General features: G+C 49.0%; 4 protein-coding genes across 10 annotated transcripts in view; 2 read left to right on the top strand and 2 right to left on the bottom strand.

The window, feature by feature from the left end:
- Positions 1 to 3,785, top strand: part of TUBA4A (tubulin alpha 4a) — a 4,935-nt gene extending 1,150 nt beyond the window's left edge. For 2 of the 5 annotated variants that reach the window (XM_021712786.1, XM_008058881.1), the window contains exons 2-4: positions 1,225 to 1,447; positions 1,757 to 1,905; positions 2,145 to 3,785. In XM_021712786.1, coding sequence (XP_021568461.1) covers positions 1,267 to 1,447; positions 1,757 to 1,905; positions 2,145 to 3,116 — 1,302 coding nt within the window. In that variant the 5' untranslated portion in view covers positions 1,225 to 1,266 and the 3' untranslated portion in view covers positions 3,117 to 3,785. Of the gene's footprint in view, positions 111 to 173; positions 325 to 1,224; positions 1,448 to 1,756; positions 1,906 to 2,144 lie in introns of those variants that run through there. The other 3 variants (XM_021712784.1, XM_021712785.1, XM_021712787.1) reach the window with 3 other exon arrangements.
- Positions 3,786 to 4,622: 837 nt separating this feature from the next.
- On the bottom strand, positions 4,623 to 8,067 carry STK16 (serine/threonine kinase 16). Of its 2 annotated transcripts, XM_008058878.1 has the most exons (10): positions 8,000 to 8,067; positions 7,437 to 7,625; positions 6,626 to 6,845; positions 6,257 to 6,390; positions 5,967 to 6,087; positions 5,744 to 5,839; positions 5,217 to 5,338; positions 4,986 to 5,101; positions 4,795 to 4,890; positions 4,623 to 4,674 (listed from the first exon to the last, which is right to left on the bottom strand). In XM_008058878.1, the coding sequence occupies exons 2-10, from the start codon at positions 7,520 to 7,522 to the stop codon at positions 4,640 to 4,642; spliced, it is 1,026 nt and encodes a 341-aa protein (XP_008057069.1). In that variant the 5' UTR covers positions 7,523 to 7,625; positions 8,000 to 8,067; the 3' UTR covers positions 4,623 to 4,639. The 2 variants fall into 2 exon arrangements, with proteins under 2 accessions (XP_008057069.1, XP_021568463.1); XM_021712788.1 differs by having other exon boundaries at positions 4,623 to 5,101; positions 7,719 to 8,006.
- Positions 8,068 to 8,132: 65 nt separating this feature from the next.
- GLB1L (galactosidase beta 1 like) overlaps positions 8,133 to 25,390 on the top strand; it is a 40,727-nt gene continuing 23,469 nt past the window's right edge. The window contains exons 1-17 of the mRNA XM_008058869.2: positions 8,133 to 8,220; positions 9,420 to 9,541; positions 9,729 to 9,895; positions 10,142 to 10,292; positions 10,472 to 10,532; positions 15,065 to 15,159; positions 15,258 to 15,432; positions 15,521 to 15,579; positions 15,683 to 15,804; positions 15,903 to 15,943; positions 16,143 to 16,261; positions 16,573 to 16,647; positions 16,757 to 16,846; positions 16,985 to 17,098; positions 17,465 to 17,596; positions 17,695 to 17,910; positions 18,081 to 18,348. Of these exons, the coding sequence (XP_008057060.1) occupies positions 9,473 to 9,541; positions 9,729 to 9,895; positions 10,142 to 10,292; positions 10,472 to 10,532; positions 15,065 to 15,159; positions 15,258 to 15,432; positions 15,521 to 15,579; positions 15,683 to 15,804; positions 15,903 to 15,943; positions 16,143 to 16,261; positions 16,573 to 16,647; positions 16,757 to 16,846; positions 16,985 to 17,098; positions 17,465 to 17,596; positions 17,695 to 17,910; positions 18,081 to 18,341 (1,947 nt within the window). The 5' untranslated portion in view covers positions 8,133 to 8,220; positions 9,420 to 9,472 and the 3' untranslated portion in view covers positions 18,342 to 18,348. The remainder of the gene's footprint in view (positions 8,221 to 9,419; positions 9,542 to 9,728; positions 9,896 to 10,141; positions 10,293 to 10,471; positions 10,533 to 15,064; positions 15,160 to 15,257; positions 15,433 to 15,520; positions 15,580 to 15,682; positions 15,805 to 15,902; positions 15,944 to 16,142; positions 16,262 to 16,572; positions 16,648 to 16,756; positions 16,847 to 16,984; positions 17,099 to 17,464; positions 17,597 to 17,694; positions 17,911 to 18,080; positions 18,349 to 25,390) is intronic.
- Positions 18,457 to 25,387, bottom strand: ANKZF1 (ankyrin repeat and zinc finger domain containing 1). 2 transcript variants are annotated; one of them, XM_021712783.1, is made up of 14 exons: positions 25,207 to 25,381; positions 24,812 to 24,972; positions 23,732 to 23,844; positions 23,417 to 23,519; positions 23,095 to 23,288; positions 22,319 to 22,431; positions 22,077 to 22,224; positions 21,584 to 21,812; positions 21,230 to 21,385; positions 19,814 to 20,297; positions 19,539 to 19,650; positions 19,238 to 19,405; positions 19,015 to 19,100; positions 18,461 to 18,787 (listed from the first exon to the last, which is right to left on the bottom strand). In XM_021712783.1, the coding sequence occupies exons 2-14, from the start codon at positions 24,957 to 24,959 to the stop codon at positions 18,664 to 18,666; spliced, it is 2,178 nt and encodes a 725-aa protein (XP_021568458.1). In that variant the 5' UTR covers positions 24,960 to 24,972; positions 25,207 to 25,381; the 3' UTR covers positions 18,461 to 18,663. The 2 variants fall into 2 exon arrangements, with proteins under 2 accessions (XP_008057063.2, XP_021568458.1); XM_008058872.2 differs by lacking the exons at positions 23,417 to 23,519; positions 23,732 to 23,844; positions 24,812 to 24,972 and having other exon boundaries at positions 18,457 to 18,787; positions 25,241 to 25,387.

Raw genomic sequence — 25,390 nt, 5'->3', positions numbered from 1 at the left:
GGGAATGGGGCTCGGCCTCGTGAGGCGAGCCGGCTCCCCTCCAGCCGGAGCGCGGGTGCACGGACTGGCAGAGACAGCTGGCGCTGAGCGACCGCGCGGGCCAAGGCCAGGTTGGGGGGAGGGGAGCGAGGTGCGTGTAGGGGGTGGTATTTATAGCCCAGGAGCGGGGGCCGAAATCCAATCCCCGCTTTCGGCTGGGATGTGACTGGAAAGACTCCAGAGGGAGAGAGGATGTAGGGCTGGAGTGCAGGATGGCGCTCACCCCGCTCAGGGCAGGGCAGGTTACCTCTGGGGCCCCACCGCAGGTTCCGCTTCCTTTTCTGGGTATTTGGAAACCTCACCCCGCCATTTCGGGGTGGGGAGAAGGGAAGGGAGGCGCGTGGGTCCTGTAGACTTTGACGCTTTAGGGGTTAACTTAGGGCTAGCAAGGACGGAGCCCAAGGCAGTGCGTGCCCCAGTGCCCACAGCCCTTTTTGCCTCCCTGCCTTCTGTGCCTGCAAGCATTATTACTGCTGCGATTTCCGATTTCTGAGTGAGCTGACAAGCAAGGTAGATGAAGGTGGCGGAAACACCCAGGGTGCAGGGGTGGAGAGAAACCAGATGGGATTGATCCTCAGAGCCAGATGGGATTTAAAGGTGAGGGAAGAGGGCCTCCTGATGGCTGCCGGTGGTCACTTGATGCCAGACTGGAAGGCTGAGACACCTCTGCAGCCCACAGGGAAGGAGGAAAGGGTTATATGACATTCCAGTCGGTCATACTCAAAGAATTAATCAAGCAGGTGGTGGCCTCTAACCATAAACTCGCACCTCTGGAAAACCTTCCACCCCTTCTCAGGGTCTTGAGAAGCTGGGTTTATGGGCAGTAGGGATCGGGAGAAGCTGGAGTCTCTTATCTTTGTCTCAGTTACTGCAGTGTCCGCCTGCCTTATAGGCACTTGCTCTCTGTCCTCCTTGAGTGTCCTATGAGTGTGGCAGGGTCACATGGAGCTACAGCTCTCACTTGACAAATTCCCCGCTGGGAAGTAGGCTCAGAGGTTGGCCTGCCCTACCAGGTGCCTACTGGGGAGGCTGGGCAGGCTCCTCTGCTCACCTCTCTCCAGCTCCAGTCCTCCACTCTTGCCAATTGAGTCATCCTAGCTGATGGATGACAGTGTGGGAGAGAGGCTCGAGGTGAGGACTTGGGGCTATGGGACTTATGCTGTGTCCCCCCTCTTTATCCTTCAGCGTGAATGCATCTCAGTCCATGTGGGCCAGGCAGGTGTCCAGATGGGCAATGCCTGCTGGGAGCTCTACTGTCTGGAACACGGGATTCAGCCTGATGGGCAGATGCCCAGTGACAAGACCATTGGTGGAGGGGATGACTCCTTCACCACCTTCTTCTGTGAAACCGGTGCTGGAAAACATGTTCCCCGGGCAGTTTTTGTGGATCTGGAGCCCACTGTAATTGGTGAGAGGAAGAGGGGGCAAAATTGAGGGTGGAGGAGAGTGACTCAAAGCTTCTCTCTGGAGAGAGTGTTTAAACCTGGCTCCCTGGCCCTGAAGACTCCTGGTCTTGAAGCTGCAGAAGGCAAGCTGGTTTTAGGCTGGCCTGGGCCACAGGGCTGGGTATCTCGTATGCTGGTATCTCAAGCTGGCAGAAGGATGAACCCTTGCATACATCTGGCTGCAGCACCCCCACCCCCACCCTCCGGGGGAGGAAGGCCCCTGCTGAGCAGTCTTGTGGTTTTTGTTCTAACTGTGGTTTATGCCCTTTCAGATGAGATCCGAAATGGCCCATACCGACAGCTCTTCCACCCAGAGCAGCTCATCACTGGGAAAGAGGATGCGGCCAACAACTATGCCCGTGGTCACTACACCATTGGCAAGGAGATCATTGACCCAGTACTGGACCGGATCCGCAAGCTGGTGAGAATCTGTCTTGGAAGGGAGGGAGCTTTTGACACCATGCTAATGATCAGCCACATTTTTTTCAGATACATTTCAGGGGTCATCTCTAACTGTACATTTTCCAGAATGTGATGCTACGGCATACTCATTAGTCTTTGCCTTGACTTCTGAGCTATTTTAGGCTTTGTGCAGCCAGAGATAGAGTCCCTCAGGCCCCTCCCCTATCTAAGTTGTTCTTTCTTTTTCTTACCTTTCAGTCTGACCAGTGCACAGGACTTCAGGGCTTCCTGGTGTTCCACAGCTTTGGTGGGGGCACTGGCTCTGGTTTCACCTCACTCCTCATGGAGCGGCTCTCTGTTGACTATGGCAAGAAATCCAAGCTGGAATTCTCCATCTACCCAGCCCCCCAGGTGTCCACAGCTGTGGTGGAGCCCTACAACTCCATCCTGACCACTCACACCACCCTGGAGCACTCAGACTGTGCCTTCATGGTGGACAACGAAGCCATCTATGACATCTGTCGCCGCAACCTGGACATCGAGCGCCCAACCTACACCAACCTCAATCGCCTCATCAGTCAAATCGTCTCCTCCATCACAGCTTCTCTACGCTTCGATGGGGCCCTCAATGTGGACCTGACAGAGTTCCAGACCAACCTGGTGCCATACCCTCGTATCCACTTCCCCCTGGCCACCTATGCGCCAGTCATCTCTGCAGAGAAGGCATACCATGAGCAGCTGTCAGTGGCAGAGATTACGAATGCCTGCTTTGAGCCTGCCAACCAGATGGTGAAGTGTGACCCCCGGCATGGCAAGTATATGGCCTGCTGCCTGCTGTACCGTGGAGATGTGGTGCCCAAGGATGTCAACGCCGCCATCGCCGCCATCAAGACCAAGCGCAGCATTCAGTTTGTGGACTGGTGCCCCACGGGCTTCAAGGTTGGTATCAACTACCAGCCGCCCACTGTGGTGCCTGGGGGTGACCTGGCCAAGGTGCAGCGTGCCGTGTGCATGCTGAGCAACACGACCGCCATCGCCGAGGCCTGGGCCCGCCTGGACCACAAGTTTGACCTGATGTATGCCAAGAGGGCGTTTGTGCACTGGTATGTGGGCGAGGGCATGGAGGAGGGTGAGTTCTCTGAGGCCCGGGAGGATATGGCTGCCCTGGAGAAGGATTATGAGGAAGTAGGCATCGACTCCTATGAGGATGAAGATGAAGGAGAAGAGTAGAACAGTTGTCTGGAGTCTATTCACTATGTTTACTGCAAAATCCTCTAAAAATAAACAGTCTGCTTGCACGGTTTCTTGTCCCTTCTGTGAGTTCTGCTTCTGCTGCCTTCCCTTTTGTGCTGCTCCTGCCTCTGCTGCTGCTGCCACTGCCGCCACCCTGTTTGCTGCTCATGGCCCTTTTCCCTTCCATGGCTGAAGGTGGGACCTGCCAAGGGACCCTTGCCAGGCCCAGGAAGCATGATCCCAGGGACCTTGAGGTAAGGTCCTAGGGACACCCAGGATAGGGAGGAAATGAGGACCAAATCCTGGACCTGTCTGTCCAGCTACAGACTATTGAAGGATATGAGTCTTCACTTCCTTTCCAAGCAGCTTAATCCAGTAGTTTCTGTATCTGAAAGTTGGACTGCTACCCTGCTCTTCCTGCTGCCTCTGCATTCACCACCTCTGGAAGCAAGGCTTGGCTGGGCTCCTCTGTGCATTATGAGGCTTTGGGAGTGGGGTTGGCCCAGCCCAGAGTTCCTGGGCATGGAGCCACGTTACAAGCTTGGGGGATGGGAGAGAACAATGGTGATCTCCTAGAGTTGTTTGTGCCACTGCACCTCCAAGTAGCTCTGCATAGCTTCCTGTCTGCCTTGCTGTGGCTGTGCCATTAAAAGTCAGGTCGTCTCCCTTGTTTGTGCTTTCTTTCTGGTCTCAGCCGCCGTGCTAACTGGTGGGAGCCTCATACTAGGGTCCTGGGGAAAATTTCAACTTTGCTAATAGGCACCCCAGGACTCATGCTGACATCAGCATGTGGGGTGGGCATGGTTGAGGGGAGGAAGCTTGGATCACAAGAGCAGGAGATGCCAACCCTGCCCTTGCCTCTCCTCCCTGGTGAGTCAGGGACACAGTGCCCTTCCCTCGAGAACAGGTTTCAGGCCCAGCTAAGACAGGGCCCCTGTTTACTCAGCAGAGTAGTCAGGAAGTGGCAGCTAGATATTGCCACACCACATTGCCTCATTAATCATTAACCATGTATAAGCTAGAACCATCGGGGGCACATGAGCCAAAATGGCTGCCCCCTCCACTCCCCTTGCCCCAGGCTGAGGATAGGAGACCGATAATATGGTTGTTCCAAAGCTGCTTCATGTGTCTCCACCCAGAGGCCCTTGTGCCTGGCATACTGGCTGGGCTGCTTTGACTAAGCTACTCACCCCTGGTAGTGAAGGAAGGAAATAACTAGTTGAGTTTGCTTCTGGGGGGCACTGTTCCCAGTTTCTGGCACAGGTAGAAGCCAGCTTAAGCCAGGGAAGCTCTAAGTTTTTACTATGACAAGCTAGAAGAATTACCACTGCCAACCAGCCAGAGGAAGGTTAAGGACATCAGCCTCCTTACGTGGAATGATGAAATCACACCATTGCTGACTATAGTCCCTCTTCTTCCCAAGCTGTTCCCTTGGAAATGGCAAACAGACTTTGGACCCCCTGCACCTCTTCTCTCGCTCCAGGAACACTGAATAGACTAAGATCCACACCAACCTGCTTTTACTTTATTCTTCTGTCTATACATTCTCCTGCTCCTGGATTTGGAGGCAGAACATGATGTGAGCTCAGCAGTCCTGCTCAGAGCCATGTATCATTTCCCATCAGTTTCCCTTTTCCCAACTCCCACTCCACTCCCAATCAGTAAGGCCCCTTACCCAAGTGTTGCTCTTTAAGGAAAGAAAGCAGAAGAGCAGGCGTAGGACTAAGATGAATGTCCCCACCCCTCTGCCTCCAACCGTAAGAAAACAGTCCTAGGTAGAATGGATGGAGAGTCCCATGAGGGATAGAAGCCTCTTTCCAAGGCACAAGGGCCACTGCTTTGTTTAGATTTGGGTAATGTGCTGACCAGGAGCTGGGGGCTGCAGTGCCTCCAGCTGACTGAGGAGGAGAGGAACATGAGGGCGCTTCTGGGGGTCCACAGTCATCATCGAGGCCAGTAGCTGCCGCATCGCTGGAGAGTGTCTGTGAAGGGAGGAGGGTAGGGTGACTGGACAACCCCACCCCCCTGCTGAGGCACCGACTCAGCTAATCCCAAGAGGAAGTGAAATGCCTGGTGCCCCTCTCACTGCTTGCTCACCTGGGGCTTTGTGGGATGATGAGTTGATTCTGTACAGCAAGGGCCACACTGTCACCTTTCTGGAACACCATGTCATAAGGGCCTTCCCCAAACATCATGGCATATAGCACACAGCCTAGGGACTGAGCATAACTTCGTTAGTCCCTGAAGGGGCCTTTTAACCCCTTCTGTGGTCAAAGGAGACTGCATAAGCTAAAAAGAATATGCTGACTTCAGCCACATGGCACTACCAGGGCCCAGAGAAACTGCCAGTAAGTTGGAGGCCTATTTAGCCATTGCTTAGTCACTACCTTCAGTACCAACACTGAACTGTACCCACCCTGTTCAGGGGGTAGGGGTTAAACCACTTCCTGTGCAATTGGTACAGTGGACAGTGACAGTTCTTAGGAAGGAAGTTGAAGTAGATGGGGACATAACATGGTTCCTGGGGCCCCATGCAACAGAAACCAGAGACCGACTCCTCTATTTCTCAGTAGGCACAGAGCTACACCCCTCCCCACTCAAATTCCCACCCACACGCTCCTCACCCAGACATCAGTCCGCTCATCGATGACACAGTGACTCTGCACAGAGAAGAGCTCTGGGGCTCGGTAGGAGATGGTGCACCGCTGGGCCGCCCAGTCCTGGAACAGTGGCCTCAGAGCTCAAAAGTAGGGCATGGCCATGGTCATGTGACCAAACTGGGGCATGCACCAAGAAAGGGTTGGGGATGGGGAACAGGTGGGCAAAGGAACCTGGAGATTCTCTTACCTGCAAGGTCAGGGCCTGGCGGGAGCCCTCCACATGAATGTGTGCTTGATTCATGGAACCCAAGTCCATTAAAACTGGCTGCCCTTCATCTCCAAGCAAGATATTGGTGGGTTTCAGGTCCCTGAAGGGAAGTGGAAATGACTCATGAGCATCCTTGACAGGAAAGCTGGAATCCCAGAGAGCAGAAGAATCATGCAGGCTGTTTCTTGGGAAAAGAGCAGAGACCTCCCATTTCTCTTGGTGAGGTTCTTCCTCTCAGCCCCAGTAAGTACACAGGGTCCTCCACTGACCTGTGGGCATAACCCTTAGCATGAATGGCCTCAAGGCCCGTGCAGATACCCAGCAGCAGTTGAAGAATTTGGTCCTCAGTCAGGAAGTTGCCTTTGTCCTTCAGTCTTTCTATCTCATTCCACAGAGTACCTCTCTGCAACACAAGTTTCCCCAAAATTGGAGATGTTTTTGGAGCCCCTGTCCCCTGGGCCTGATCCCTTCCCTATGTCAAAGCCTATCAACCCTTTTACCACACACACCTCAGACTCCAAATCTAAAGTGGCCAAACCAAGGACATGGCTCATGCTACTTTACACACTTGACTGCTCACATAGCCCTTGGTAGGCAGCTCTGTCGAAACCCCCTCCATAATCAGGAGTCTTTCTGACCTTGAAGAAGGGTAGCAGCAGCCAGGCCTCATGCTTAGGGCCCCGCTCCTTTAGACAGTAAGCCACGAGGTGAAGGATGTTAGGGTGATTGAAAAGGCGATGCATGTCCGCTTCTCGCTGGGCCTCTTCCCGGTCTTGCTGCTCATGACACAGGATTCGCTTCAGGGCGTAGAAGTGTCCATCATGTAAGCCCTCTACTAGGTCCACATAGCTGAACCCACTGTGGGCCAAAGGGGTCAGTGAAGGACCATGGTCATCTCCCACATGGCTTGGACCCAGAGAAATTCCCTGGGGCTGGGAGTTGTCTCTCTCATTTAGAAAAAACCTCCCAAGATGCAAAACTATGAGAAGTCTGATCATTATTACACTTTGAGCTCCTCAAGAACAAGGATATAGAAATCTCTGAGGTCCTATGGTCATAATACAGTGCCCTGCACATAACAGATGCTCAGTAAATATTAAGTGAATAACAGCCAACATGTATCAAGTGCTTGTGAACCAGGCACTGGGTGAGACACTTCATATACATTATCTTTAATTCTCACAACTCCAACAGTGAGACACGATCATCATCTCCATTAAGCAGATGAAGGAAAAACAAACAAAACAAAAAAAACGGCTTATCAAGGTGGCACAAGGTGGATGTAGGGGATCTGGCTCCAGAATCCACATTCTTGACTACCATGCAGCTACACTCTTGTCAGGTGAGTCAGAGTACAGGGATAAAACTCTTGTGCCTCTAAATGTGCAGACTGCTGTCCCTCAATGATCATAACCCTGGGGACTAACTAAGTGACTTCCAAACACTCACCCCTCCCCCAGTTTCTGGATGAAGAGGTAGCGCTTATTGTCAATGACCACAGTTCCGCGAGAGCAGACACACAGCGCGTGGCCCATAATGTCTCAGTCATCCTCATCAAGGACGGTCTGAGGCTAAGGAAGGGTTCGTCCAGGGTGAGTGGGCTCTTCCAGGCGATGCGCTGGGGCCCCGCAGATCATGCTGAAAGGAAAACAACAGCAGAATCGCAGGTCCGCACAATCCAGACGACCCCTGAAGTACCAATGCGGAGAGCTCAGGTCCAGATCTCGGAACCTATAATCCCGTCTAGAGAAAGCGGGCCCTGGAGACGCCAGCTCCAACAGGCTAGGGTCCGGTGCCTTAAAGCCTCAGGACACGCAACGACTTCCAGGCCGCTTCCTCCACCCAACCCAGCCCACCTTTGGGCAGTCCCGCTCCCACGCCCGTTGGGCCGCAAAAGAAGGGTACAGGGTAGTTTCAGTGGAGGTGCGAGGCTCGGACCCAATCCTTGCCGAGCCCACCCCTGACCTCGGGGCGCAGAGCGCAGAGTCGGCCAGGCTGGAGTCCCCACTGACCTGGCTCAAGAAGGAGCGACGCACCAGGGACCGGAAGCGGCAGTGACATCATCAGTCTGCGCCGGCGTAACGGCCCGCGGTATCTTAGCAACCGCTGGGCATCCGGATGATGTGAGGGCGCGGAGCACAGACGGGTCCCAGGGCCCAGGCACCTGCGCCAAAGAGGATCAAAGTCGGACTCGGCCCGAAGCCCCCGGGACCTCCGGCTCCCAATGTCTGAGGTAGGCGGCCTCGTACCGCCGGCGCGCTGGGGCCAGAGAGCTGCCTACTACAGTCCAGCCAAGAGTGGCATCCAGGGAAGGGCGGGTGCCGGCGACATGGACTCCAGGGGCTCTAGTCTTGTACAGCTTTCGGGGCTCTGGCCTGTATCCCACTACCCCTAGTCTCAGTGGTTAAGATCTCAGACTCCTGAACCAGATTGCCATTTTCTAAACCCAGTCTTAACAGCATACTAGCTGTGTGACCTTGGGCAAGTTACTTAATCCCTTGGATCCTCACTTTCCATAGCTATAAAAGAGGTATAATAGTACCTAAGGTTAAATGCTTTACCGTAAGTTCAGACTGTCTAGTTCAAATCCTAGCTCTACTAAAATAGTTGTTTGACTTAAACAGGCTACTTAATGTTTCTGTCCTTCAGTTTCCTCGTCTGTAAAATGAGAATGATACTTATCTTCCTCACAGAGTTGTCTGAAGATTAAATGAGATGTAAAGTGCTTAGTCCTCCGTGTCAATAAACAGTAATAATAATAATTATTATTACCCCCTCACATCCCAGGCTTGGGACTGTGAAGGCAGGAGGAACGAAAATTCACAAATTCCCAAGCCTTGACACCAAGCAATTGTCCTTGACATCTCTTGCCTGGGCAGGCAGGGATAAACTGGGGAGGGATACACTTCCAAAGAAGACTTTTACTTCCAAAGAAGACTTCTTTTACTTGAAACAGGTCTCTCTCCCTAGGAAAAGGACTGTTTTGTAACCTGGTTCCCCCTTCATGCCCTAGATCAGTGTGAAGATTTTCTGACAGTTTCCCTTGGTTCTGAACGTTTTAGTCCCTTGGTTCTGATATTCATTCTTCTAGATTTAACTTCTAGCTGAGGATTCAAGGTAGACAAGGCACTTCCCGCCCTCAGGGAGTTGTCTATGCTTCTCAGTCTTGAAAGTGCTTAGGATCGCCTGGGAATCTTGTTAAAATACAACTTCTCATTTTATAGGTCTGAGGTAGAACCTGAGATTCTGCATTTCTAACAAGCTCCCAGGTGACGCTGATAAAGTTGGTTCATGAACTACACTTTGAATAGCAAGATGTAGAGGATTTTACAAACTTGTAGAGTAGCGGGTGGCTGCAGACTGGAGAGTCTAGGCTAACCACTGGGCAACTTGGTGGTCTCCGCCCCCTTGCTCGCTGAGGTTCCCTCCCAGGAATCCGACACGTGACGGCCTGACCGCCTTCTCGGACTAGCCCTGTAAGCGCCATGGCTCCCAAGAAGCCAGCCGTCCTTCACTCCCTGCTGCTGCCGCTCCTGACGCTGCTGCTGTCCCAGGTACGATGAGAGGGTTGAACCAGCCGGCCTGGTGTGGTAAAGCGGGAACAGATCCAGAGGATGGGAGACAGTCAAAAGTAACAACAAAACAACCGGCAGTGCTAGTTCCATCTTCTCCGCTCTTGGCAGACGCTGACCCTCGACCCTCACTTCAGACCTCTGACGAGCACCGTCTTTCCCTTTGCAGGCAGACCCTCGGTCGTTCGTAGTGGATCGGGATCATGACAGGTTCCTCCTGGACGGGGCCCCCTTCCGCTATGTGTCAGGCAGCCTGCACTACTTTCGCGTACCGCGGGTGCTTTGGGCAGACCGGCTTTGGAAGATGCGATTGAGCGGCCTCAACGCCGTACAGTTGTAAGAAGTGCTCGTGAGGGGCTTGGGGTTTACTCTTCCTACCCCGACCCCCTTAGGAAGAGGGTCGGGACAGGAAGACTGGCTCAGTTTCAAGAGGGGTTAGAGCTCCAGGACTCCTAGGACAAAGGTGGGAAAGGGCAAAGGACCGCCTTCCAGCCCTTCCTGGAGATTCCCTTCAAGGCGTGGGCCTTTAGGCGTCCCTGGCGTCTCCCCACCTTGGATCCTGTTAACCTCTTCCTTTCTCAGTTACGTGCCCTGGAACTATCATGAGCCACAGCCTGGGGTCTATAACTTTAATGGCAGCCGAGACCTCATTGCCTTTCTGAATGAGGCAGCTCTAGCAGACCTGTTGGTCATTCTGAGACCAGGACCTTACATCTGTGCAGAGTGGGAGATGGTGAGTTAGCTGGAGGAGGGATAGAACCTGAGCTACTCATATGCAGTTCCTAGGCTACTCCCATTGCCCACTCTAGGCCATTTCCAGCGCTATACTCAACTCCCTCCCTTCTTTTCTTCTCCACCCCAACCCCAAACAACAAAGCATACATGTTTCTTTGTTGTCTTTGTTTGTCTCAGGGGGGTCTCCCATCCTGGTTGCTTAGAAAACCTAAAATACATCTGAGAACCTCAGATCCAGGTGAGTTGAGACACAAGATTTAACACAGAAAAAGCAAACAACAAAATGGGCCATTTGGGTGCCAAAAACAGAAGAGACCATTCCCAAATTGGAGGTCATCATTCATTTACTGAGTGTTTCCTTCATGCCCACCAGGATTCTAGAACCGGAAGACCAAACAAACTCAGTTCCTGAACACTGAAGCTTATAGTATAGTGGAAAAGAATGGTTATTATTATTATTACTTTATTTTTTTGAGTCAGAGTCTCACTCTGTTGTGCTGGCTCAAGTGCAGTGGCACTCTCACTACCACCAAGCCTCGACATGCTTGACTCAGGCAATCCTCCTGCCTCAGTCTTCCAAGTAGCTGGAACTACAGGCACGTGCCACCACACCCACCTAATTTTTCTTTATTGCAGAGACGAGGTCTCACCAAGTTGCCAAGGCTAGTCTCGATCCCCTGGGCTCAGGCAATCCTCTAGCTTCCACCTCCCAAAGTGCTGGGATTACAGGCAGGAGCCACCACACCCGGCAGTTTTATTTTTTTTTTAAAGCAAAAAAAAAAATTATTGTAAGCTATATAAGTAATACATTAGAAAACAAACAAGCTGTTGAGATAGTGATTAACAGAGAGGGTATGTAGAGTGGTCAAAATAGGCTTCTCTGAGGTGACATTTCAGTTGACTTCCAGGAAAGAGAATGCACTTGTCACATGAAGAGTGAGGCAAGAGCATTCTAGATAGAGGGAATGGTATCTTCTGAGGCTCCCAGAGATGGGAAAGAACATGGCATGATGAAGGAAAGAAAAGTGGGCCAGCAGGACTGGAGCACAGTGGGTAGGAAGACAGTAGTATGACATGAAATTGGAGACAAGATAGAGATGATTGGTGTGGGCCCTTGTAGGCCATTGGAAGGGATTTGCATTTTGTTCCAAGTACAGTAGAAAGGCATTAAAAAAAAGTTAACTAGAGATGTGACATGACCTGTTTTAATATTACTTTAGCCCAGATGTGGAGAATGGTTTGGGGAGAACAAGGATGGAGGTGGGGAAACTAACTGGGATTTATTACTGTAGCTGAGGACAGAGGTGATAATGCTTGGTCTAAGGTGATGGCAGTAGAAATGGAAGAAGGCAGAATAAGATATGGTTTGATAAAAATCACCAAGATTTTTTGATAGATTTTTACTGGAAGAAGAGGGGTAGGGCAGTGTGGGTAGGATCTGGAAAGAAAATAATCAAGTTTCCGGGTAGTTAAGGCTGGGTGGGGGGCAGATGAACAACTTTGAGGAAAAATAATAGTTTTGTCTTCTCATGTTAAATTTTTATCATGTCACAACTGTGAGGATATTAAGTAAGCAATGTGGAGTTTAGTGGAACAGTCTGAGTAGAGATATAAATTTGGATGTCATCACTCTAACGATAGCATTTTAAATGCATGGATACTAAAACATCACCTGGGAAAAGAGTGTAGAAAAAGAACTCAAGATTAAGCTCTATGATACCCAATATTTCAAGGAGTTTAGATTTCATTTCAGGTACAAATAGGAAGTCGTTAAAACAAAGGAATAATTTTATCTGATTTATACTTTTTAAAAATGCCTTATATCTTTGGGACTCTCCAGATGCCATTTCATTTCTTAGGGTGCTGGAGAGCTTTATGGCCCTCATAACATTTCCCGAACTCAGTTTACTATTTTATTTTATTTTTTTTGGAGTTGGAGTCTCACTTTGTCTCCCAAGCTGGAGTGCAGTGGCACACTCAGGGCTACTGCAGCCTTGACTTGCTGGGCTCAGGTGATCCTTCCGCCTCAGCCTTCCAAGTAGCTGGAACCACAGACACATGCCACTACACCCAGCTGATTTTTATTTTATTTGTTATAGAGACAAGGTCTCGCCATGTTGCCCAGGTTGGTCTCAAACCTGTGGGCTCAGGCATTTCTCTTGCCTCAGCCTCCCAAAGTGCTGAGATTACAGGTGTAAGCCACCATGCCTAGTCCAAACTCAGTTGACTATTAAATACAATTAAAATGATGGAATATCAACATGCAATGTCTGTTTTGCTCAGGAAACCCGATGACCTCTATATTGCTAAATCCATGATCTCTCAGGTCTCATCCCCCTTAACCAATCAGAAGCATTCAGCACAGCTGGTCATGCTGTCCTTTGAAATACTGTACACTCTTTTCTCGGCTTCCATGATACTTCACTTATCTGGTCTCCGCTCTTACCTCCTGGTCTTTCTGACCACTCCTCAGTCTCTTACTGGTTCTTCTTCATTTTCCTTTCTGATAAATGCTGGAGTGTGTCAGGGCTCAGTCCCTGGATACTCTTTTTGCCATCTATTCTCATTCCCTAGGTGGTCTCATTCAGCCACGTGGTGGGATTTAAATTTCATCCAATACCTAACCCTGAAATACGTGCTTTTAGCCAGGACCTTTTCCTTGACTTTCAAACACATATGTCCAACTGCTTACTTGACTTCTTAATTTGGACAAATAAAAGGCTTAGTGACACAACTAAGCTCCTGGCATTGCCTCCCAAACCAGCTGTTCCTTCCAGTCTCCCCATCTCAGCTAAGGGCAACTTCATTTTCCATCTGGGCAGGCTAAGCACTATGGTGTAATCCTTCACACCTATCATTCTCTCACACCCTACATTCAATCTATCAGAAAATCCTGTCAGCTTAGCCTCGTAACATTGAATTTACTGCCACTACCCAAGTCAAACCATCTCTCTCAGCTGGCTTATTTTAATAGCTTCCTAACTAGTTTCCCTTGTTTGCCCTCTCCCCTATATAGTCTGTTTTCAATACAGCAGCCAGTGTGATCTTGTTAAAATATGTTTAAATATACATCTCCAATCATTTCTCTGCTTAAACGTCTCCAGTAGGTTCTCATTCAGAATGTGAATGAACCAGAACATGGTCTACTAGGTCCTACCTACTTGGCCCCAGTCACTTCCCTGGCATCTGCTCTTCCCACCCCCCCTTGTTCACTCTGCTCCAGCTACACTGGCCTCATTGCTGTTCTTCAAGCCCACCAGGCCTTGGGTTTTGAGGTCTCTGCATGTGCTCCCTTGATATTCCTACAGAAATCACCTTGGTGAGGGCTTCCTGGCCACCATCTCTTTTAAGCTTCCCCACTCCACCATTTTATTTTCTCTCTCCCTGCTTTATTTTTTTCTCCTTGGCACTAGCACTATATATTTTACTTTATTTAACTTATTATCTGCGTATATCACTAGAATAGAAATCCCACAAGGGCAGAGATTTTTTTTGGTCTGTTTTGTTCCCTTCTAAAATCCCTAACACCTAGAACAGTGCTCAGTGCATGATCAGCACCCATAAATACTTGTTGAGTGAATAAATGTGATTTAGTGTATGCTTAGATTAAGAGAAGCAGTAAAACATAGGCCTCTTTTATATACAACATACAATTTAAAGGAATCAAATATTTTAAGAATACAAAAATATCTTTCATTGAATCCACCTTTGAGAATCTGCTATCTGCTAAGTTTTGTCCTCAATGACAGGGATGTGAAAAATTAACCTGATACACAAGGTTCCTTCTCACTAGTGGGGGAAAACAACAAAAGACCATTACAGAAATAAATGCCCAAGTATAATCTGTTAAGTACTTAGAAGTATGAGATAATAGGCGAGTGTGTATGTAACAGGGGATCTATCTAATCTGAGATATCAGAAATATTTTTGAGGAATTGAAATATAAGTTAAGAATTGAAGCATAAATTGGGGTTGGCTAGGTAAAGGAGTAAGGGAGACAAAGTATCAGGCAGAGATAATAACATGCATGAAGAGCCCATGGGTGGATCACAAATCACAAGTAGAGGTTGAGCATTTAAGGCTTGATACCTAATATAGGTGGAGCATCCCTCATCTGAAATGCTTGGAACCAGAAGTGTTTCAGATTTAAGATTTTGGAGTTTTTGCATATACATAATGAGATATCGTGGGGATGGGACCAAAGTCTAAACACTACCAAAATTCATTTATGTTTCATATACACCTTATAAACATAGCCTGAAAATTTTGTACAATCTTTTAAATGACTTTCTGCATGAAACAGCATTTGTATACATTGAACCCTCATAAAGCAATAGGTCAGGGGTGGAATCTTCTACTTGTGGCATCATGCTGGTGCTCAGAAAGTTTCAGATTTTGGAGCATTTCAGATTAGGGTTGCTCAACCTGTATAATGATCTTTCAGTTGATGACTTAAATTACCAGCACTGTCACTTACATCAGGTTGCAGGTCAGACATTCTACATTTCTGTGAATTTCTGTGCTACGTTGCTCATAGCTTTATGCTATGTGTTTAACATTTTTCTTAGATGTATTTTAAGAAATGCTAATGTTTCCTATGTTCAAATGTCACTGACATGCAAATATACAAGTCTTAGGGTTGAGAGTTTCTTCTGGCAAGAGTCACTGCTTCCCAGATTTTGTTGTGGGCAAGTGGAGCACTGAAGTCACTAGCAAGAGGGGGAGTCTGGGGGGATGGTCCTAATATGCAAGCACTGCTCCTTCCTTTAGTCTTCCTTGCTGCAGTGGACTCCTGGTTCAAGGTTTTGCTGCCCAAGATCTATCCATGGCTCTACCAGAATGGGGGCAACATCATTAGCATTCAGGTACAAGGGGGGAAGTTGACTGGGTAAAGGGAAGGAGGTGCAAGGGGTCCTTGACCTCCGTGTCATAGCTGGGCTCCACTTTCCCTTCCCCCTGACAGGTGGAAAATGAATATGGTAGCTATAAGGCCTGCGACTTCAGCTACCTGAGACACCTGGCTGGGCTCTTCCGTGCACTTCTTGGAGACAAGATCTTGCTCTTCACCACAGATGGGCCTGAAGGACTCAAGTGTGGCTCCCTCCAGGGACTCTATACCACTGTGGACTTCGGCCCAGGTCTCCTAAGGAAGAGGTAGGAGTGGATTCTGGGGAAAGGATACCTCTTCCATGATGTTTATCTTTTTTCTTTGCCTCTTTCCTGCAGCTGACAACATGACCAAAATCTTTACCCTGCTTCGCAAGTTTGAACCCCATGGGCCATTGGTGAGGGGCTAAATGGGAGGGGAATCGAAGCACGAGTCGGGGATGGGAATGGGTCCAGCTCAGTGCCCCTCTCAATCATGGCTCCTTTCACTTCACACTCCAGGTAAACTCTGAGTACTACACAGGCTGGCTGGATTACTGGGGCCAGAATCACTCCACACGGTCCACTTCAACTGTAGCCAAAGGACTAGAAACCATGCTCAAGTTGGGAGCCAGTGTGAACATGTAACTGAAGACATTAATCTGTAGCTGGGAGTTGGGGATGAAAGGCAAGATCCAATCAGTTAGCTTTTATCTTTCCTCCCTGCCTTTCCCCACTTCAGGTACATGTTCCATGGAGGTACAAACTTTGGATACTGGAATGGTGAGTCCAGATGGTCCCTGGGGCAGAAGCAGGGAGGTAACAAGGAATTAGAATTGAATGTCTGGGTGGATTAGGATGTCTAGAAACTGATTATGGCCACCACCCTCCCCTCCGATGGCAGAATTGCTGCATGAAGCTCTTTGCTTAGTGCCTATCATCTGAAAGATATGATGGACTAATTAAATTGGCTCAACCTCAGGTGCTGATGAGAAAGGACGCTTCCTTCCAATTACTACCAGCTATGACTATGATGCACCTATATCTGAAGCAGGCGACCCTACACCTAAGCTTTTTGCTCTTCGAGATGTCATCAGCAAGGTGCTCTACTACTTCATTAAGCTCCAAAGACTTTTTATTGAACTGGGTGGGAGTGCCCAAACTGTAAAGGGATCCCATAAATTGATGGTTGTTGTCTGGGCCACAGAGCCCTCTGATCATCCCATGGAAGCATTTTCCATTCACTCAAATGGGACTATGAGGGAAGAAACACACACGTGTGCAAAACTGCAGGGTCTTCATGACCCTTGGAGCCCTTCCCTGGACCCAAGGTTAAGAACCCTGCTCTAGGGTCTTGGAATAGGTGGTGTTTCTGTGGTTTTCCTATGGCTCCTGAGAGGATTTGGGCTCAGTTCCAGGAAATTCCCTTGGGACCTTTACCTCCTCCCAGTCTGAAGATAATGCTTGGACCTTTGACTCTGTACCCGGTAAGTTCCTCCCCATCTTTTTTCTGATACCCCTTTATTTTCTAAATAGCCTATCCTGTCCTCTATCCAGAAACTTCCCTCCTGTTATTCTTCCCCTTTATTCTGATAGGCTGGGGATTTGCTGACTTTCCTAGACTTTCTATGCCCCCAAGGACCCATCCACTCAATCTTGCCAATGACCTTTGAGGCTGTCAAACAGGTAAGGCATACACTGGCACCTAGTAGGGATGGTAACCTACCTCAAGAGCTTTAGCCAAAAGTTTCCTCCAGCTACCCTTCTCCCAGTGTCCTTTCTTAACTCTCAGTTCATCTGAAGTACTCATTCTTTCATACCCAGGACCATGGCTTTATGTTGTACCGGACCTATCTGACCCATACCATTTTTGAGCCAACACCATTCTGGGTGCCAAATAATGGAGTCCATGACCGTGCCTATGTGATGTTGGATGGGGTGAGAATCTAATTCCAGGCTAACTGTGAACTCCAATTTCCTCCCTTCCCCAGCCTTAAGTTCCCAGTATTTACCCTTCCCTTCCCTTTAGCCTTAAGTTCCCAGTATTTACCCTTCCCTTCCCTTTAGCCTTAAGTTCCCAGTATTTACCCTTTCCCACCTGCTTGCTCACAATTGCAGGGGGCCAGGGATAAGCTGGGTTGGGGAAGAGCTTGATTGAGGACAGAGTTCTAGAATAGATGGGTAGCTGACAGATGGCTACATTCTCTTTGTCCTCTAAATAAGTTTCCTAATGTGGGTTCCTCATGTGACCAAGAGCTAGATGATGAACTCTTCCTTTCATAGATCCCCATCTCTTATCCACAGGTGTTCCAGGGAGTTTTGGAGCGAAACATGAGACACCAACTATTTTTGATGGGGAAACTAGGGACCAAACTGGATATCTTGCTGGAGAACATGGGACGGCTCAGTTTTGGGTCAAACAGCAGTGACTTCAAAGTGAGCTAGTTTTGCCAGTTTACATCTTGGGGCTTGATTAGGAATAGTTTGGCCATAGAGCTTAGTGAATGATCACTTTTCATTTGCCTTCCCTACAGGGCCTGTTAGAGCCACCAATTCTGGGGCAAACAATCCTTACCCAGTGGATGATGTTCCCTCTGAAAATTGATAACCTTGTAAAGTGGTGGTTTCCCTCTCAGTTTCTGAAAAGTTCACAAACTCAAGCTCCTTCTGGCCCCACCTTCTACTCCACAACATTTCCAATTTTAGGCATTGTTGGGGACACATTTCTGTATCTACCTGGATGGACCAAGGTATTGTTAATGGTGGCAGTTGGCTTGGTTAGGGGTGTGGGAAAAGAGAAAAACCATGGAAGGAGGGGGAGCAGAAAGTATTCTCTGATTAGGAACCCAAAAGGGGATGACTGTACCCTCTGGAAAGCTGATCCTTTCTTTTCCCCTCTCCCCTGTACCCTATTCCTCAGGGCCAAGTCTGGATCAATGGATTTAATTTGGGCCGGTACTGGACAAAGCGGGGGCCACAACAGACTCTCTATGTGCCAAGACTCCTGCTGTTTTCTAGGGGAGCCCTCAACAAAATCACATTGCTGGAACTAGAAAATGTGCCTCCCCGGCCCCAAATCCAATTTTTGGATAAGCCTATTCTCAATAGCACCTTGTATGAGACATATATGTATTCCCTCTCAGCTGATACATTTGAACCAATGGAGTTAAGTGGGCACTGAAAGAAAGGTAACCCTTGGACCTGGGACATGGAATGGGCAGGATCCCTTGGTGCTGGCCATGGTGACAATGAGGAACCAAGGGCCAGAATGTCTCTGAGTGTAAGTACAAATGAAGATTTCTTGCCAAACTTTATTGTGATTAAAGTTCCAGAGACAGTACTAGCTCCACACACCTCTTTGGTCCTGTCTTTGCCCTGGTTCCTGATTATCCTCCACCCTAAACTTCTGTATACTCTCTGGTTTCATGGGGAAGAAGAGACCTAGGGCTGGTGTGAATGTGTCCTCTTAGGGCCTAGAGTTGGCCCCAGGTGTAGCTGTAAGATCAGGAAGAGGGCCTCCCTGCCCGACGGCGATGATCCTGGAGGCAACGTGTGGAGCAGAAAGAGAAGTCGAGGTAGTGAAAGGGAATGAGGTCTTGGAGGGATGCCCCACAACTCCAGCAGCGTCTGAACAAGAGGAAGAAAAATGGCTAGACAGGTACCCCCCAAAATTGTAATCCATGTTGTCCCCATCCCTTCTCTTGCCATTTCTGTTTTTGCTCCAACTGTTGCCAGAACATCTCAAATCCTCTCAACCCTCTTCTGAATACCGTGTAGGCACTCATTCTGCATGTCCCAAATGGTCCCTACAGCTAAATTATAGGCCACTCACCACTCACACCCCCGCCCCATACCGAGCATTAACAACTGCAGAGTCAGGAATCGGAGGAGTAGGGGCTCCTGACTGGACAGCAAATCGGCGTTCTGCAGCAAGAGCTCTCTGAAGGAAAGAGGAGCTATGTTAAGGGCAAGGCCCCAGGGGTGAAGAGGGTATCCAAGAAGTGACAGCTTCATACTGAGGAAGGGATGAGGCCTCTAAGGAAGACTTGCTGTGGAAGAGAGAGTCTCCAGCCTCACCTTCTCTCGGTCACTGAGGGCGGCAAATCGCTGCTGCTCTTCTTGCTCCTGCTCCTCCTGCTCCCGCTGCTTCCGCTGCTGTTCCTCCCGTTGCCGCCGGGCTGCCTTCTGCTTCTTTTTTCTTGTAGCCTGCCGTGCCTCCATGTCTGGTGTCAGTGGCCCTGGCACCTGGAGGATTTCAGGAAGGCATTGGGTAAGACCCACAGAAGCTATCCTTGGTAAAACTGCAAGGAAGTAGAAAGGCTCTAGCCAGGATCTCTGATGCCTTCCCTCTCTGCTTTTCCTTCCTTTTCCAGCTGACCTGAGCCTTGTGGTACTCATAGGCATCTGGATTCTTCTCCATGAACCTTCGAAACTCATTACGTGTTGATTTGTCAGCTGCAACAGCATAAGGTGGCCGGGCCTGGGAGTCCCTAGGGGCAAAACCCCCCAAAATGGGTTAGACCTACCTCCTTCCTTTCCCAACATCACCCAACCAGACCAAGGGAATATTGTCAAGTAGCCAGTGCCAACTTCAGCCTCCAAATTATCCTCTCTATACCCAAAATGGGAACGGGGATGGAAAACCTTACTCACTCCACAGTGGGGTCGGCACCTGCCTCCAGCAGCAGACGAACTACTGAGCCTCTTCCAGCTGCAGCTGCTGCATGCAGGAGAGTAAAGCCACCGGAGCCAAAGGGGGCACTGAGCAGAGACATAACTCCAGGGTCTACAGGGCTGGCAACTAGCTGGAGCTTCAGTATTCCAACATCTCCAGCTCGGCAAGCAGCTAGAAGCACATCCCAGAGTTCTGGCCGACCAGGGGCCTTGGCCTCATCCAGCCAAGGGCCCAAGGGGGCTGCAGCTGCTGGGGTTGACCGTGAGAAAGGCTCATCTTCTTGTGGTTGCTGGAGAAGAGCCATACAAGCCCCAGCCTTCTGGTTTTGGCTTTTCTCCTTATTTCTTTTTCTCCTCCTCCGCTTGGGCAATACTTCAAATTCACGAAGATCCAGAGTCCCCAGTGTCAACTCCACTACTCCCAACTCTACCTGGAAGCCATCTTCTCCTTCCGACCCTGAATCTAGGGGAAAACCTGACATGTGAAATCCATCTAAAGAGTATGCAGAGGGTGGAAGCATATGGGCTGCCTCAGATGCATAAGAATGTCTATAAAAAGATAATTCAGATCACCCTGAAAGTGTTTTTATTTTATCACCCAGATAAAGTAGCACATCAATAGCTGAAATTATTATATTACATTTTAAAAAACGAGGCTTTCAGCCCAGACAAGGACAGGCCCAGAAGGAGATATGCAGGGACAAAAGTCCCTGGACTCTCCCTGTGAACTGTCTGAGGATGGTGCACAATAGAAAAAGCATGGAAGCATCCCTTAGCCCAAAGCCACAGCACCTAATAAAAGACAGATAAACTATGTGAAATCCATACAACACATTCAAACATCTACTCCATGCTAAGACATTCTGATTTCTGAGGAAACATCCATAAGCAAAAGAATAGAAGCTGGGCTGGGTGGCTCAGCCTATAATCCCAGCGCTTTGGGAGGCTGAGGTGAGTAGATTACATGAGCCGCGGGTTCAAGACCCGCCTGGGCAACTTGGCGAGACCTCATCTCTAAATAAAATCAAAAATTAGCCGGGTGTGGTAGCGTGCACCTGTAGTTCCAGCTACTTGGAAGGCTGAGACGGAAGGATCGCTAGAGCCCAGCAGGTCGAGGCTGCAGTGGCTGGGAGCATGCCACTGCACTCCAGTCTGGGCTACGGAGTGAGACTCTGACTCAAAAAAAAAAAGAAATAATAGATTTGGAAAAGTCACTAAACATGTCTCACTGATTGCTGAGACACACCTCGTTTTAAAAATAGATGGTGTGTGTCTACGTGTTATATAAGGGCCCATCTATAAATAGGGAAATGGGTCATAATGAGAGTAGGGAATTTGCCACTGCATTTCTAGCATAGAAACTCTGAGTGGACAGTTGTCAGACAGTGCACAAACCCTGTTTGGAAGAGTCTTCATTCTGCCTGAATGCCTCATTTTCATCACTGGGGATCTTTCTTCTTTCTTCCTCAGTAAGCTTTTTCTTCTCCTCTCTTACTGTCTTCCAGTGTGTCTGAGGTGAATGCAGTCTGACTGCTTCCCGAGGGTCTTCTTCTGGCATAAAATGAAAGATCTTTCTCAAACTTAGCTGAAGAGAAGCCAGCCCAGGTATCTCTCAACAAATATGTAATTTGGGCTGCAGTCCAAGGACTAGAAAGTCTTCTGGATACACAAATGAGAATGGAGGTTTAGGCTACAGAGTACAGGAAGGTCTGGGGAGTCAGGAGATCTGGATCAAAGGCTCACCCTCACCATAGACATGCAAGGTGGTCAACTTATGGAGCACACGCTGTAGCTCTTGGAAGGTAGGTCTGCGGGTGGCAAGGGGGATATCCCAAAGTCGGGGATCCCTCCTCTGCAGGGGTGCCCCATGGCCTCCAAAGAACAAGGACCGGCCAGAGCAGGGAGCATGCAGCAGTATTGTCCCAGCCTCCTCTAGTGCCTTTGCCCATCCTGGTCCTGCCAGCAGGTCACGAACATCCTAGAGGAGAGAATAACTCAGCTCTGCCTCTCTTCACTTGCTATTTTTAAATCTCCAACCAATGGCCCACAGATAATGTGCAGGGCATAGGAGGTGGAAGATTACACAGAAGGAGAAAGAATGAAAGGACTAAGGGTCCTGGGGATCTCTATTCGACCTTTGTCTACCCAGAAATAATGAAAATTAAAAGGATATGGGAGCCAAAACCTAATGAGTTGAATTGAGAGGCAGAAAAGACCTCTAGATCTGGGAGGCTTAACTTACCTTATATAGTGAGGCTTCATTGTAGCGCCTCAGGTTAGCTCCAGCAGAGCGTGATGCTCCACCCCGGGCATCCCAAAGCCCCTGGGCTGTGCCGCGCTTGGCCCGCACCGTGTAGCGATGAAAGGTTTTGTGTGTTACCACTTCTCTTCTGTAGACAGCACAGACTTAGTACTGGAGACCAGCTGGTGCTCCCAGGCTAACAAGATCCACTCCAACCCTACCCCCATGTAGTACCCGCTCACCCTTGAAATACAGCACCAGCAAAGTGCCCAGCTGCAGCCATGAGCACCACACAGTATCTGGGACCCCCATTTTGCAGGTTCTGTAATAGCAATTCTGCCTCTTCTGGGGGAACCTGGATGGCAGAGAAGCACCAGAAACATTCTGTCTGTTGCATTCATTAAGAGCAAGTACTAATGCTAAGTGCTTCATACAATCACCCTGAGGCTTGTTTCCAAGGAAATCTGAGACTTGGAGAGGTAGTCAAGATGAAGTGGTGGAACCACAATTTAAACCTGGATTGGTCTGTTTAAAAAATTTCAGGCTGGGCATGGTGGCTCACGCCTATAATCCCAGCACTTTGAGAGGCCAAGGCAGGAGAATCTCTTGAGCCCAGGAAATTGAGACCAGTCCAGGCAACATAGTGAGACCTCGTCTCTACAAGAAATATAAAAATTAGTTGGGTGTGGTGGTATGTGCCTGTAGTCCCAGATAGATGGGAGGCTGAGGCAGAAGAATCACTTGAACCCGGGAGGTAGAGGCTGTGGTGAGCTGTGATCATGCCACTGCACTCCATCCTGAGTGGCAGAGTGAGACCCTGTCTCAAACAAAACCTTAACTCCATTACACTTGACCCTTCCAAGATTCAGGCTAATGTCAGTCCAAGACTGTATTGTCAAGTGTGATACTCATACCCAACAGGAAGGAAGAAAAGTGAGATATGGACTGGGCTAAAGGGAAATCTAGACTGAGTGTACAAAAGGCTATGGTTGACCACACAACTTGTACTATTACTTGCCTGATGAGGGCCTAGGACACAGCGGTAGGCATAAAGAAACTGGCCCTGGGCATTTTGGAAAAGAATTCGATGGGGATAGAAGCCCTGAGGTCTATTAGGCTTCTCAAATTCGGCCCTCTCCTCATCCAGTGTCTGTAAGTCCTCTTCACTGGCTGAGTCTGAATCTTCTGATCCTGAGATGCTGGAAAGATCTCCTGAAGACAGACAACATGAGATACACAAGTTTCGTTACCCCATATTGGATCTTTCTTCAAACTCCTAAACTAGGGCTCTCTTCTACCCCCATGCCCTATTCCCACACAGATCTCCCACCAGTCATCACCTGTGGAGCTCTGTTTTTCAAAGTCTAGGGCAGACAGGACAGGCTTGTTCTTGAGACGTTGCTTTAGGTTAAATCGATGCCAGTCAAGCTTATAATGTTCCCTCTAGTTACAAAGGCAAAGAGGGAGGCAGAAGGTAGAAACATGCCCCAGCCTTGTACACTGCCAAAACCAGTAATGGATTTCCAGGAAGTACGACTGGGTAACACCATCAGGCATGGAACTTTATTAATTTAAAGCAAATCAAATGTCTACCTCTCCCCACCCACCAAAACACTTTTGCTTCTAATATCTAGTTCTGCGCCCTGGCCTATTACCTGCTCCTGGTGGTTCTGGAAGGTCTGGTCACAAGTTGAACAAAATAATTTCTCTGAAATAGCCATAGGACCCTGTAGTAGTTTTCTTTCTGAGCTCTCTCTCTCCCCTGAACCTAAATAAGGGAAGAATAATTGGACATAGAAAGACAGTCCAAATCCATAGTGCCTGGAATTATATTCAGTGTCTGATAGACGATGTAGAAGAGGATACAAAAGAAAAAAATAGCATGATCTTGCATTCAAGGAATTTATAATCTAGTAATCATGAAATAAATGGTAAAGCAATCACTATGCAATTAACATGCTTCTGAAGAGATGTATATAAAATGAATATAAATAAAATATTGTATTTATGTTAACCAAAGAGATTGTTTAAAACATGTAGCCAGCCGGGCTCGGTGGCTCAGCCTGTAATCCCGCGCCTTTGGGAGGCTGAGGTGAGTGGATTGCCTGAGCCCGCGGGTTCGAGACCCGCCTGGGCAGCGAGACTTCATCTCTACAATAAATCAAAAAATCAGCCGGGCGTGGTAGCATGCGCCTGTATTTCCGGCAACTAGGAAGGCTGAGGCGTAAGGATGGCAGGAGCCCAGCAGGTCGAGGCTGTAGTGGCCGGAAGCGGCCACTGCAGTCCAGTCTGGGCGACAGAGTGAGAGACTCCAACTAAAAAAAAAAACAAAAAAAAAAACATGTAGCCAAAGACAAGCCAAAGTTATTTTTAAAAAACAATAAATTGTTTTATGCTCAGCAAAAAGGAAACATTTGATTGGAGTCCTGTTAAACTTGGAATATATCTAGAAATTTTGAAAATATATCTAGAGATTCTGAAGTGTTTTTGAAGGCAGTGGTGTTAAAGGTGAGGAGACATAAGCAATGGCAAAAGACTTGACTGAAAACAACTGAGTTGTGCTGGAAACTACCTAGAAATTAAGTGAATTTAGACAAATTTTATTCAGCAGAAAGATAAGTCATCGTGGGCTCCCAAGCTGGGAAATACCAATGTGTTCCCTGGAGACGCAATAAGCTCCAAAGAGCCCTGTCACATTCCTCGTGGGTCCACCCACCCCAAGCCTTCCCGGATACCTGGACAGGAAGTACGCAGATCCCGGGCCAAAGTCTCCCCCGGTGCGTGGCTCACCAGGCTTAGGCCCAGAAGGACCGGAGCATCCGCGTTGAGGTCAAACAGGGAGACCGACGCAGGGGTCGACGCTGCAGCTGGAGCTGGCGACATGGCGGAGCAGCTCCTGCAACAGAAAGAGAATAAGAAACAGCTCCATCTCGGCCCTCAACCTGCTACCAGAAGTCAGCTGCGGGGTAAGTACGTCTACCCCAGTCCACTTTCTCAAACCCCCAGTGTTGGCCCACAAAAGAATGAAATGGGTAAACGTCCAGCTCCCAAACCGAGCCCAACCGTTAAAAATCACTGAGGTCGCCCTACCGACCGTTCTTTGTTACCCGATCGACAAGCAATGACTGACCCGCATCAACTCGCTCCGACCCCAGAAGCGGCACCAAACGTCCCGGGAGCAGACCGCATGCAAGTCTACATACAGCTCGCTCCCGGGATTTCTGTAACACAACAATCCCCGTCACTACGGAGCAGCGAAGAGGACAACCGGCGGCGCCCGCACCTGAGCCCCGCCCCACGTAGAGCGCACTATT

Source organism: Carlito syrichta, unplaced genomic scaffold (genome assembly GCF_000164805.1).
Source record: "Carlito syrichta isolate Samal-C Ts95f unplaced genomic scaffold, Tarsius_syrichta-2.0.1 Scaffold303646, whole genome shotgun sequence".
Lineage (NCBI taxonomy): Eukaryota > Metazoa > Chordata > Mammalia > Primates > Tarsiidae > Carlito > Carlito syrichta.
The sequence above is the reverse complement of the archived record's forward strand: the minus strand, read 5'-3'. Positions and strand labels throughout refer to the sequence as shown.

What these genes read in the sequence shown, in the direction of transcription:
- ANKZF1 (XM_021712783.1), bottom strand. Translation starts at nt 24,959, where the DNA reads ATGTCGCCAGCTCCAGCTGCAGCGTCGACCCCTGCGTCGGTCTCCCTG. An exon ending in GCTGGTGCTGTATTTCAAGG is followed by an intron (nt 22,225 to 22,318) that starts GTGAGCGGGTAC and finishes TGCTGTCTACAG; the next exon opens with AAGAGAAGTGGTAACACACA. An exon ending in TCTGCAGTTGTTAATGCTCG is followed by an intron (nt 18,788 to 19,014) that starts GTATGGGGCGGG and finishes CCTCTTGTTCAG; the next exon opens with ACGCTGCTGGAGTTGTGGGG.
- STK16 (XM_008058878.1), bottom strand. Translation starts at nt 7,522, where the DNA reads ATGGGCCACGCGCTGTGTGTCTGCTCTCGCGGAACTGTGGTCATTGAC. An exon ending in ATCCAGAAACTGGGGGAGGG is followed by an intron (nt 6,846 to 7,436) that starts GTGAGTGTTTGG and finishes TTTGGCCCACAG; the next exon opens with TGGGTTCAGCTATGTGGACC. An exon ending in ATGAGCGGACTGATGTCTGG is followed by an intron (nt 5,339 to 5,743) that starts GTGAGGAGCGTG and finishes AGTTATGCTCAG; the next exon opens with TCCCTAGGCTGTGTGCTATA.